At 39.2% G+C, this 14,056-nt stretch overlaps 1 protein-coding gene across 2 annotated transcripts in view; it reads right to left on the bottom strand.

Moving 5' to 3' along the window:
- The window catches only part of LOC107322840 (receptor-type tyrosine-protein phosphatase T-like), a 40,662-nt gene extending 27,747 nt beyond the window's left edge, over positions 1-12,915 (bottom strand). Inside the window, exons 1-3 of one of the 2 annotated variants that reach the window (XM_085514537.1) lie at positions 12,801-12,915; positions 9,768-9,883; positions 7,442-7,616 (exon numbers count right to left, since the gene is read on the bottom strand). In XM_085514537.1, the coding sequence (XP_085370663.1) occupies positions 7,442-7,589 (148 nt within the window). In that variant the 5' untranslated portion in view covers positions 7,590-7,616; positions 9,768-9,883; positions 12,801-12,915. The remainder of the gene's footprint in view (positions 1-7,441; positions 7,617-9,767; positions 9,884-12,800) is intronic. The other variant, XM_085514538.1, reaches the window with a different exon arrangement.
- Between the last annotated feature and the right edge of the window lie 1,141 nt (positions 12,916-14,056).

Here is a 14,056-nt window from a genome sequence, read left to right as displayed (position 1 = left end):
AGCATGGGCAAATTAAGAATAGTTCTAGGTTCCATTTGCCAAGAGGTTTGAAAGTTCATTAATAACTTCCCTACAATTAAAGAGGCAGAAGAAAGATGAGTGGAAGAGAGACAGTTAACGACGCATGTGACTCAAACCTTCTGCTAAATTTCATAGTTGAGTCATAAGGTGGGTGGGGGGGCGTCATTTTGAATTGTAATATCATATGAGCATCACAAGCAATCAGCTGTTAGAAAACACCGTACCTTAGAAAGAAACAAAGAACAATGGAAAGTTCCAGATACATTTTGCATGGTGTACATCTGATCGTCTGAGTTGCCAAGCTATCCTAACTGCAAGAACGTTTCCAGCTAGCAAAGGCTTTTAAGATATCTCCTTAGCATTTGATGCTTTTTTTCCTTCCGATAGCAGCACTCCTGAATTAATTTCTTTGCAGCTGCCTTCAACTTTTCTGATGATTTTAAATGGGCACGGAGAGGGCTGTGTGTTCTGACTGCCAAATATCAACTACAGGCATAACCCAGCAGGATCAAACCCTACTAGAAACAGCAGCATAGATTGCAGAACAATTAACAAAGGGACAATTTTGTATTTTGACTATATTTTAGCCACCAAGCAAGAAAGCTAATGGAGACAATAAACAACACTGGCCAAATAACTGCTACCCCTCCCATCCCTTTAAAAATAAACAAATGAGAATTGGTATTAGCAAGACTACAGACTGTCATATGAATACTACAGAACAACAGAAGCCTCCAGCAGTGAAAGTCCCTCAACATAAGTTAATACGCTGTACGCCCCAGCAGCAATAGATACTTGAAAATTGCATTACTGCTATCTTCCTCCACGATGTAAGGCAGCATGAAATATACGAAATTACCTTGTCTGTACTTTTCAAGCATGAGTGTAATCCTAGGCAGACTGAAACACATTCATTTGTTCTTGCAAGCTTCCTCCTTCCACCAGCTGAACTGTTTGTTGGGAGCTTTCTCTACAATAGGAAGCTAATAGGTAGATGTTTACTGGAACACTAACCAAAAAACAACATATTATTTCCACCAACTTTTGGACCACATCTTTTCTCTGAAGACCAAAACCTTATGTAAATTGTTTTGGCAATTTTAACATACTAAGATTGAAATTGTTATGATTAAACAGCTCATTTATTTACTTCGATTCCCACTTTATCCTTTGTATTTGTCTGATGTGGGGAGACACTTCTCAGAACAGCAGGTAGAAGAATAAGGTTATATAGAAATATGCAGGTCTACATGAATAGCTGATGGAAAAGTCAAGGAATGCCAGGGCAGTCTAGTGAGATGACAAAGTCTATCACACAGCAATGCTTTTCCTTTCATTACTTTTGCTCTTTGGAGATTTCCTCTCCTCTGTTTGGTAGAGGCAGGTAAGAGGGTATAGGACAGGGCACAATTATTTCATACATTCAATACATTCATAACATTATCTTACTTAAAAGCAGCAAGAAGGCTTCTTCCCACAACAAATCTTGCAGTTACTCAGGTCAAGTTGAGAGGAAAGATTTAAAGAAACAAAACTAAAAACAAACAAGCCTTTTACTAAGTTAATCATTCCTAGCTATTTCTAGAGTCCTCTTCTAGAGAGAGAGAAGATGATAACCCTGGGAGAAGCCTCCTTGCTCCTACAAAGCTGTAACAGCTCTCTCTGCCTAAGACTGGTGAGGACTGCTTGCCCCATGGCTTTCAGCCAGCAGAACAACAGCTCACATGAGCCGTCTGCTCCCTGCACCATCACAACCGGTTCCTGAGATACATCAGGGAGGCTGCAGGTAACCACACTCAGAAAGCACAAGGATTTACTCAAGCTCCTTCACTTCAAAAAGATTGTTTTGTATTCTTTTTTTTTCTACTTGTTATTGCATTTTTATCTTGTATTCAGTTAAGAACTTTATACATCATGAGCATCACGCTTAGAAACATGCATATTAAGAACAATCCTAAGGAACTCAATCCCATGCCTACTTGTCTACCATGCTCAGTCAGGATTAAAACATAACTCCTTAATGCATCTCTAGGAGGAAAACAAACAAATCAAACACCACCAACCTCCACCCCCCCCCTCCAACGCCCAGCCTTCCCCCCATCCCAATCTCCAATTTCTTTCCTATATGCACAACACTGATAGTTCCTGAAACTCAAGTCAGTGCTGTGACAGGAAAGTTGTATTCATTTCCCAAGTGCCTACAATGAAGATAAAGTTCATACAGCAATCTCTGCTTGCTTAGCTTAGAAATTGAAGAGCTATGGCAGAAAGAAAAGAAATTGGAGACCTGAACTGTCAACAATTAGCTTAGGAAATGTCCTTGTATCACAGCTGTAGCTTTGTATTCTTCCCAGAAACACCCATTCTAATTCACACATCCTTGGCTAACGTAAACACTGAAAACAAGGAATACAAACATGGCAACACGACTGCAAGTCCACATTGCACAGTGCAGCTCTGAAAAATGGATCCAGTCTATAATATCATGTATGTCTATCAATCAGCTCCCAAGAAAGGCTTCATTTCCAGTTCTATTTTGGAGGTTAAACAGAAGGAGAAGGAAATATTTTCTTTTGAAATAACACGTATCATTCTTTCTAACTGCCTATTTCTATGAAACAACGGCTTTGTCCTCAGCGCTCTCCCCTCCTCCAAAAGCTATTAAGGCAGAGTGAAAGGAGAGGAAGCAAAGCTCTCAGTGAGAGGGAATGAGTGTTCAAAATCTCATCTCCCCTTTTCTCAGCACACAGACATCCAATGATTAGATCTGAGTTAAAGCAATAGCTATTGGACAACACCAAACTAGATGATTAAAACAGAGTGAAGAGTTCGAGTAATTATTAGCCAGATTTGAACACCAGGGTTTGGAGCATTGCATTCCCTACATCACTGTGACTACAGAGGAATAAAGGAATGGCAGCAGCTTCTTCAGGCACCCCGCAACCACAAAGTCAGTTTCTCATGTTCACTAATTTCATAACCTTCACAAATGGTTCACATCCACACATACACTCTGTGGTAATCCAAAAGAGCAACATTAACACACACCCGATCAAATCTACACTTAACTTCTCCTGGTGCTGCACACATTAACTCTGCAGACAATCCAGTTGTGTAAAAAGGCAAAGAGAGAACATGAGAGTGTGAGAGCATGAAGCCTGAGGAAAGCCCTCCCCATCACAGCTTTCCTGATACCGCTGACAGTGCCAACGAGAGATGCTTCCCTGTTCATAAAGTGATAACGTGCAGGACCTTGATTAATGCATATTACTCAGGCAGATGAATTCAAATCTACTCAGCAACTTTCACAACCTGGATGAGCCCGATTAATAGCCGTGAGGCACGAAAATTCCTATCTGAATTTCTGCACACTATAAAAAAATATTTTAACAGTGAAATCTAAAAAGCATTTATTTCCGACCATAGATGAGTTTCTCACCTAAATGGCTCCAAGTGAGGGGCCAGGTTAGGATCTTCCAGCTACTCTCAGGCAAAAGAAGATGACTGCAACATTGCTACTATTCTTATCAGTACCCCCAGCCCAGGGATCTGAGTACTGTTATGGCAATAGTTGCTATATTATCTTGTGATGGCAAGGGTATTATGATACATTTAATGAGTACTTTTCATACCAGTATCCTAAGGTACAAAATTATACATGTACTGTGGATGAATATGAAGTGAAAGACTATGGAGTTTATGGTCACAGAATCAAAGAATGGGTTGGAAGGGACCTTTAAGATCACCTCCTTCCAACCCCCTGCTGTAGGCAGGGACACCTCCCTCTAAGCCCAGGTTGCTCAGCCCCATCCAGCCTGGCCCTGAATGACGGCAGGGAAGGGGCATCCACAGCCTCAATGGGCAACCTGTGCCAGTGTCTCACCAGCCTCGCAGTAAGGAATTTCTCCCTGATATCACATCTAAATCAGCTTTAAACTGGAAGAGGGCAATTTCTGCTCATCCTGTCACTACAGGCCCCCATAACAATGTCATCCTAAGGAAGTACATTGAAGTCAATTGTATTTTCAGTCCAGATGCAAGCTCTAATCTGCAGTACATGCATAATGCCATATAATATACTTTCATATCTACACTCCCACTTGTTTCACCCAAGCAGACCTATGGAGGGCCTGATGCAACATCTCTATGGCCAGATCCAGCCTGGATCAGATGTGCGAGACATATCTTTATTTCTTATTTTTTTTAGGCTTTGGAAAGTTCTTTTTCCTAATAGTTCTTCCTGAAGCTTAATAATTAATTGAAACTACTCTGGATACAACTCCAATGGTACATACTGAGACTGGTCAAAATGCAGGTAGAGGTTGTCTACTTCATAATTTTTAATAGTGAATTTGCAAGGTATATCTCTATATATTTAATACTGAAGCAACTTAACCACATACATAGGTATTTTGTCTTAATGCATAATTATTTATTGTTATTTGTTGTCTTGACAGGCATCAGACCAGAAAAGAATTAGAGAAAAAACAGTAAGCAACACTGGGGAAAAAAACAACAACCCACCTCTCCCTCTGGCATCATTGCAAGTATCAGCTTCATGTCTGAAAACCTCAAGAAAAAAGTGACTGATAAACAGATGAGCTGTCCCAAACATCACATGGATGACAGAAAGCCACTCAGCTAAGGAACAGACTGTCTTACATCTGTGTTGAGTAATCAAACACTATAAAAATCAACAAAGGCAAAACTGAAGGGAAAAAGAACATATCCTGAGAGGTCTGTAAAGGGGTTTTGTCGCATACTGCAACTCCTGTTGTGGCAGCATAGAACAGATCTCATAAAAATCATCAGGTAGCAATAAAATGATCTCAAGGGACCTGCTGGTGAGCCAAGACTGCAAAAACAAACAGGTTCAAGAAAAAAGAAGTTACAAATTTCTACCACTCATTAATTTGGGCACTCAAACTACCTGAAATGGATCAGAAAAATAAATCGCAAACAACTTGCCAATACAAACACACGCACAGTTTAAAATGTTATTCACACTCCCACATGAAGTAAGAGGCTTTCTGGAAGGACACTCGAATTGTATCATTAATACAGATCTCACGTGTTCAGATCCTGGACAGTTTTGTAGTATTTTAAACAATCTTTACACAAGCAAAATATGCATTTATTTCAGAATATGGATAACTGCCATGCAGCTTTTACTTAAAAGAAAATTACGGACTAGAAGCATTCCATCTGCATGCGATCAGTACAGCAAGATGTAGAAGCTCTAGGATACTCGAAGCCTGCCCTACACAAAATTACTGTATGAGAGACTGTGAAAGTTAAGAAATAGAGGAGAGCTATTTTCCAGAGGAGCACCAAAGGATGGTAAGGTGTGCAGATGGAAATGATGGGTTTTGCAGGCTTTGTGATTACGATTCTGAAGTGCAAAGAGAAGAATAGATTTACTGCCACTTACAGAAGATATTTGCACAGACAGTGAACAGCTCTGCAGTGGCAGTTCTCTAGCATTCTCAGTATTGGAAATATAATGTCCACATAGTCACGTATGACAACCGAAGGGGCTGGTTTGTGTTTAATATCACTGGTTTATTTGCTGAAAGAAGTATCTACGGTTCCAATTTCAAGTGTTGAGGTAGTAAATGTATTTCAAATAAAGATTCCTCAATCTGTGTCTACTAAACTATGCAGCATCAAGAACTGTAAATCACTTTCTCATTGCTGTAATAAAATATCTTACGGCTAAGGGAAGCAAACAGATCTTCACATGAGAAAGATATATAGATAGTTTTTTCAACCTTGACCTTTGTTGAAAAAATCCTACATGATTTTATGTTCAGCTAACTGGGAAAAAGCATGTGAGGCAAAGAATTAGCTTGGATTTAGTAGGTTTAGGGACAGGACTATCAATTGAGCAGAACTTCAATTACAGACTAATTTAATGTATACCCAAGTACATTACTGCAATTCAATAAACATCTCTTCAGAATTAAACAATTCCAATTTGCTTTCATTTCAGTCTGTATATATGTGTTGCGAATTTGCTATTACCCACGCTAAAATTAGCCAGACTAGAAGTACTCATCCATGCAATCCCAGTGTTTCACAGTGCTGCATCAAGCTAACCTCAAATGAACCACTTAACTTTGCCTGCTTACTAATACAGCAGCACAGAGCAGAGGAGTGTGCCTTCCCATAACAATATTCCTCTCCTCAAGTTTCTCTGCCTAGGTGTCTGCCTGGGTAATTCAGCAGTGAGTCTACCAATGTCCATCATGTTGGATGTCCAGCCATTCACATTTACAACTCACTCTTCTATTTTTCTCCTCCTCATACTGTTAAACATGAAAGTGTCAGGCACATGCCCAACTCTGCATACTCTAATATTGGTTGCTCTGGAAGACTGCCTTCCCTCTACTTAACAATTTTACAGTACCAATATGCTGCTTTTGGCAACTCGATTTCATTTTAATCATAAGTTAACTCCTCTAACAAGTGAGATAGTAGATAATTTGGTGGGAATTAAAAGCATTTCGCACCTAATCTGAACATTCTCTTCATGATCAGTGTAGCCTGAATATCTACAACATTGGATATTTAAAACATTGTGAAGGTGCTAGTGCTAAGTGACAGAAAAAGTTGCTAAAAAAGTACTACAGTAGAACAAAGTGATCTCATGTCTCCAACAGTCCTCTATCTCCATAACGTACAAAAGTTTTGATCAATAAAACTATATTCTCTGAGAAGATTCCTTCCACCCACATCAGTATTGCCTTCAATAGACACTAAAGCAGTCTAAGGGGAGACTGTCACCTTCTGGTTTGTTCTCCTAAGACACAGTGAGCATCCTTGTGGTGCAGCTTGGGTAACATTAATAAAGCAGCGTAGTAAATAGCATTTCATTCCGTGCATCATGGATGTTCTTAAGCAAATACCACCTTGCACGTGTCAGGCACAGCATCACCTCCTGAATCACAGTTAATAAGAGAGCTGAAACCTCCAGCTTCCATTAAGAGCTACTGATATCTGTACTGTGTGCTTCAGGACATCAACAGAATCATTCCAGATCACCTGCACCCAACAGTCTTGAACAGACTCTTCTGACATGCAACACTACCATAGGATTATTTGTGTCTGATGAAATGTAAAGCAAGCCAGATGAAGCTGACTGACAGATAAACTATTCTGCTGACTGCATTAAAATTATCCACAGCTACCATACATTACTTCAAGAGCTCATGAAGAAGGCTGTATTCAGATAAAGCTTTGATTCAAATACTTGTTTTAAGAAAATGATTGAAATTCATGTCACTTTTACCCATTTTTCCTACTTGAATCTAATAGGATTGAAAGAAAGAAAGGCCCAATAGGACGTCAAATTTTACACACAGTTGACACAGGAGGAAACGCTCAACTAACACCAAGTTGCTGTATTAATACAACTTACCTTTCACTATTAGTTCTGCATAATTTGAAACTCCAGATCCTCCATCTGAGCGAATGACACACCGGTATTTGCTGATGCTGCGCTGCGAAGTGTCAGCAACGCTGACGGTAGCAGAGAAACGCCTGTGGTTGACGACTCGAGTAACCATTAATGCTGTGTCCCTTCCATTCCACTGCTGTGGAGACAGATGAAAACAACTCACATCACAAAGGCACACAAATTATTCACTCTTCGTTACTCTTAAAACTGCTCAGACCTTCACTAGGTTAGATTTTGTACGAGTACAATTCATTCAGGAAAAGACAGCTGGTAACGTCCCTGAAAAATTTACAGGCTTTCTGGGTTTTATGAAGTAGTGGGCTTAAATGTTCTTATATATTTAAGTTTTTTGTATCTACTTAAATTCTGACATATTTTTGTGCGTTTGATGTGTTATGTATACTGAAAAGCCTGGAGAGTGACAGCTAAGACTATTTGTACTGGGTATATCCAGAAGCTTATCCAGGACATGAAAATACTACAAATGAATGCATTTTGTACTCCTGTGAAAATACTATAAGTGAACAGATTTTATAAACCTGTCATTTTCAGGCATAAAACTTTGTTTCCAGAACAATTTAAATACATTGCTTGGATGAACAGCAATGTTTATATGTCCAGCAATCCTCAATAAATCTTTCTCCACCAATGCCATGCAGCATTTTCCCAACTGGAAAAGTGACAGATGATGAATTAACTGGAAATCAGCATAAACACCTGAACTTGCTCAGTTGGTCTATTTTATTAGAAACCTCAATGGAAAACACAGAGTCATTGTGCCAGTTTCCAGTAATCAATTTTGGGAAGTATTTCCAAGGCTGTTTTCATTAAATCCTCCAGTTTAAAAGAATGGAAACCAGGATCCCCCTACCAATGATGATTTCCTCCCAAATCCCTTCTTCTCTTTGGAAAAAAGGTTCACAGTGCTTCAGATCAGAAGTTTTTTCACACACATATAATCTTTCAGTGGAAAGATTTCACAGAAATAATTCAAAAAAAGATATAGAATAAGCCAAAATATGTTTCTGTTAATGCTAAAAGTACAACATAGCCAATAATTTTCAGGCTAAAAGGTATATTTTAAGATAACAGCTTTAATAATGTACAGTTAGAATGACTGTTATTTTTACAGAACGCCAACCACATTTCTCACCAACACAATCTTTTTCCCGGTATTAATTTTTGTTTACACCATTAGTAAACTGATTCTTGCCTGAGTATTTAGACTAGTGCAAGGTGGAATGATACAAAGATGGTAACAGATATTCAGAAGGTTATTTATGAGGAAAAACTCACTAATATGGATGCCTTCGCTGGGAAATGCTGAAGCAACCTCCACCAGGGAGCAATCTCCAAGAGATACTGCCTCAGTGGTGGTCAGCCCTTAAATGAGGTCTAGAGGAGGTGGAGTCAAGCTCCACCCCTTCTGGGACCACAGCTAAATTAGTCTCACCTGTGCTCCCACAGCTGACCTAACATTTGCCTCAGCTGATTAATCAGAGGTTCAGGCTGTGATTACCAATTTCAAACAATTTTCAACTCAACTATCTTCAAAGTCTCCAGAAGAACTCTAGTATAGAATATGGCAATGCTGGAACTCCACAGAGCCAAGTACTCCAAAGGGCACAAGTAATAACTTTGTCCTTCACTGGCAAACAGCACTCCACCCTTCCAGTTTGCTAAAAGCTCCATTTCTAACTCCAGAACTGAAAATCACTTAAGTTTGTCACTACGTGAATAGCACAACACAGTTTTTGAAGTCCAACCAGTAGAATGAAAATAGACACAAAGAGAAGGAACTCTTTGGTCATTTAGTGAGCAACCAGAGGAACATTCTGCTATCAATATAGAGCCAATGCAGAGCAAAAGCCAACGGAAACTGGGAGGAAGAAACAAAATGAGTACAAACTGGCTTTGTCCTTTTATAACATACCTTAAGGAATGTTTTCATCTCAACATACTTCCCTCAGCCTTTGTCAACAATATTTTTGGAGGGCAAAAGGAAAGAAGACCAAAAATTAAGCAGAAGGGAGGGATTATTGCACCTGTTCTGCCTTTTCTTTTTTATGAAGGAGTGCTTACAGGTCTGAAGATGTATGTTTAGAACTAACATTTTGCTGGCCACTTTTTCCATCTTCTGAAGCACAGTTCTGCATTTTATCATCTTGAATTCTGATCTGGAAACAACTCAAGGCAGTTCTCAAAGGATTTTGATGATAAACATTTGCCCCACCACCCTGCTGTCCTCTGTCTATTTATTTTACTTGAAAAAATTGCATCACTTTACCTGAAGCCAGAGTTTGTCATGCTGGGACCACTTCCCCACGGCAATGCACTGGAATGTCGCATTCTGTCCCACATTAACCTCCACATTCTGAAGCCGTAAGAAATGAGGTGCTTTTCCTAACAAGAAATGCAAAGAATAGGAAGGGTAGAGCAAGGCAGCGATTGTGTTACACCAACACAGATATCAGAACAAAGCAAGTCATCCTACTCCTGACAAAGAGATTTAGCAAAATAAAGCTGTCCCTCAGTACTGAGCTACTTGGTGCAGAGCAAGGGGATCTTACAGATCTTTCATGGTCACCAAAGCAATTTGTTACTCCCTTCTATTAAGAGTAACTGAGAACATTTTTTCTCTTTAGGAAACTGTGGCTCTACCAAGGGCAAAATGAAATGAAATTGAGGTTGTCAAGTGTGGCTGGCCAAAACAAATTTGTATAAAGAATTTTCTCCTTTCAATTGTATTGACTATCAAATACATCCTGTAACTGTGGAGTAACAATGCCGCTGATATAAAATCACTGATATTAAATGAAACATTGATATTACTGATAAGTGTTGGATTGCTGCACTGGTTAATAACGCCAATATCTGCTTTTTGATGACAATAAATTCAGTATTCGTTCAACACTAAACCACCAACATCCAAATGCTGATATCACCAACATATTTTGTGACAGCAGAAAAAGATCATCTGATTAGCTTTGTGCTTGCTGGGCTTCAGAAGGAAGTTTGTGCACCAACCAAATACTCTCAGAGTAGGACACACAACAGCCTTCTAATACAGTAAGGGTCAGCATTTTTCAACTTCATCTTTACCTTTTGGATATAAGTAGCCAAGGAATTACATATTTTCAGAGCACAAACTAACCTACATTTTTCTATTGGAATTAAATAGGTTCAGAAGATGTAGGCATGTGTGTGCAGGAAGCCTGGCAAATAGATGGTTGTCTACTACAGGCACATGAACAGAAAACCCTTGCCCGCATGCTACGTCAGAGGTTTTTATCTAATTCCTGTGCCACATTCTCCATATGCCCAGTTTGCTGACAACTCAAGCAAAGTGCAGGGATTCTGTACTATCGTGCTTTCTAGGGGTCAGAGCAGCGTGTCAAAGCCAACTGGTAAACCACCTCTGGGTGACAGGCAGCAAAGCAAGTACTATGTGCTGCTTGCAGGCTATTTAGGAGTGACTTCTGCCTATGTTCAGGTATGAGTGAGCTCCAAATCAGGCACATATAGCCACACCAGCCTCAAAACTAAAACATAACACCAATAATTTCAAGTGCCATTCAGGCTCAATCAGAAGCTTCCTCATTCCTGTGCTTTGAGTTTTAACAATTGTAAAATGAACCCGAGGGGCAAAGTAAGTCTGTACAGTGTCACTACTGAACAGCAAAGACAACACTGGGAATCAGACAGAAGTATTTGCAAAGACTGCAGAGAACTCATAGCTTGTAGGGACCTGCACACACTGCAGGTTGCCAACTGATTTCAAATGCACTGGATATAGTCTGAGTAATTCCAGCTTTGGGTCACCAAGATTGCATTTAATTTTCCAGAGGAACCTGCATGTACTTGGAGATGGAGTTTTAAACATCAGTTTTAATAATTCACCAAGCAGGATTTGGGGTTGCTATATATTTTTTAATCCCATAACCTTCTAGTCTTTGCCTCACAGTTGGTTCTGTGGCCTCTTTCCCAGTAAAGGGATTAGTCACCACCAAACATGCTTTGGAATGCATACACATCATTTGGGGGATTTGTTTGGAGGCTGCCAGTTATCAGCAACATCTGGTCAACACAGATTGTAAGTATTTCTTAATGAAGTAAATACACCCAAAGGCCCGAGGAACAAGCACATGGTAAATACAAATATAATTCAGTTAAACTGCAATTAACCATACTGCAGTTATCAGAAATGTCCTGTTAAACTTGAGCAGAGCCATGTACCTCACATTGCGAATGGTTGCTATTCTTTGAAATAAAATGGGTGAACCTCACCCACAGAATTTTGTTTGGAAGAGCTGCTGCTCATTTACTGAAACTAAGAACCAGTGAAAGGGGCTGTTAAAGCTCCAACCTGATGGGGGTGGTGGGCTACCTTCCCAAAGGACATCAGGCCACCTGGAAATACTACAGCATCAAAGTTATAAACAAACCTAAATATAATAAGCCAAAGTATCACCCATAAATTCAATTTAATCTGCTACATAACAATTAATAATTCAAGCACTAAAAGACATTAATTTATTATGGATTACTTTTTAAAAATACTATATTTTAAAGAGATATGTCTAAACTCATCAATGAACATGAAAGCTGTTAAAAATCTGTATGCTCCATACACAGTGTAGGGATACAAAAGTCCTTGAGCCTCTCAGTAGATGCACAGAGAAACCAAAGAAGTGCGCACACAAATGTAGAGGCTTAATGTCTCTCTATGCTGGAAAAATGTAAGCTGGGCATAGTACAGCTAAGGTAGGAGAAACAGAACAAATATTTCTGAACAGTGTAATGAACCTGCATTAGTTTTCGTTGCTGTGTAAGTCTAAATGAGATTTATTTATTAAATAACTCATGCAGAATCAAAAACCTTTCTTTTGAGAGATACCTTTAGGATATGTCTTTTCTTATTTTACTACTTTATATATCGAACCAATTTGTCTTATTTCCTTAAGTTAACCACGCAGGACATTATCAGAAACATTTAGATCTTTTCCTACAGCAGAACAATTCCGAAACAACAAAACAGAGTTTTATGTTCTTGTGACTCTTCTACAATGAGAAACTTCCACAAACATCCTGGCACAAGTGACCGAATCAGAGCACCTTTGCCTTTTGCACAAATTGTCAAGTTATTTAATTGCACAAGGCTGGCTGTCTTTAGTTGTTTTGGGGGATACCAAAACAGAAGAGATTTTACAGTTGGCACTATTGGATAAGTCACAACTTAAGACTGCCAAGCCCAGTATTATAGACTGCAAAGCCTGGTATTTAACGCATTGAGACGGTTAGAAGAACAAAGAATACTCACTGCATGGATGGGCAAGAACTCTGACTTCATCCACAGCTATGTACCCTGGATGTCCTTTCAAAGAGACAGATTCAAATATCACCTGAAATACAAAGAAAAGGTTTTCTTAGAAAGAACTGCACTAGTCATTTGGCCAGTCACCACATTCCACTCCTATTCCAATGTCTGATACATTCAAAGCATTTTATCATTAATAACAAAGGGGTACCTATGCAATACAGCATGAAGACACATGTCAAAGACAGAAAATCAACTTGACACAGATAACAAAAAGAGCAATATTAATTAGGATTAGTGAGAACTATGTACTGCTTCCATTTGGAAGAGCAAAGAAACCAATTACACACGTGTGCAATTACATCTGATTTGAAGTGTTCTATAAGTACAATACAAATACTGTGTGCAAAGAGTTTGGGGCAGGGCAAGGGGACTCTGGGAGACTGGTAAAATTCAAACTAATTAACTATTGCCAAATAAGCAAAATAAAATTCAGGAAAAAAACAGTATTAAATGCTGTAAAGTTTACAAGGACAAAGCTAATTAATGTGTTCAGCTGGCACAGTTACTACTACTGCAGCAGCCACTGTTTTTGCAGGATAATTCGTGACTATCAAAATCATTACCGGAACACCATTAAGTTTGTTAACTACTAAAAGCCAGTCTTCAACACTGCTATTCCCACTTTAAATAAAATTTGGCATTCCTAGCCTGTCACTATTGAGCCTTTTCTTCATCTCCTCCATTGGAAGATGTAACTCAACAAAAGATTCAGCTTTTTGAATGCCGACCACCACAGCTCAAGCTACAAAAGTGGAGCAGCATGTACTTCATAATCAGGTTGCCATTAATCATTTTGCTTTGCATTTGGGCTTCCATAATTTAGTTTCTACTTATATTCCCATGATATCTTAAGATCTACTCCCTCAGTTCAAAGCATTCCAAGTGGGAGCACTCCTGAAATAAGCCCTTTAGAAAAATGCCATGATAAAAACAGGTAGAATAAAGAAATAAAGGGGAAAAAACAAAGTAAGAAAAGCTCAGGTGCTAGCAATATAAACAGAGTTCTGCAGCAGATGAAGGTGGGCAAAAAATAGGTTGTCCGAAGGATAAGAGGAGGTAGCAAATATCTGGAAGATGATCAAACCATCTGTCACGGAGTTCTCTCTAGAGCTCACTCCGGGACAGTGTGCACAAACCCAGGGCAGCAGGAACAAAAGCCCCCCCCCCTTTTCTCTCACGGCACGGTACGGCAAAGT

This window comes from Coturnix japonica, chromosome 13 (assembly GCF_054131305.1).
Source record: "Coturnix japonica strain WE chromosome 13, WE-NBRP24, whole genome shotgun sequence".
Classification (NCBI taxonomy): domain Eukaryota; kingdom Metazoa; phylum Chordata; class Aves; order Galliformes; family Phasianidae; genus Coturnix; species Coturnix japonica.
This window is presented reverse-complemented; position numbering and strand designations above follow the sequence as displayed.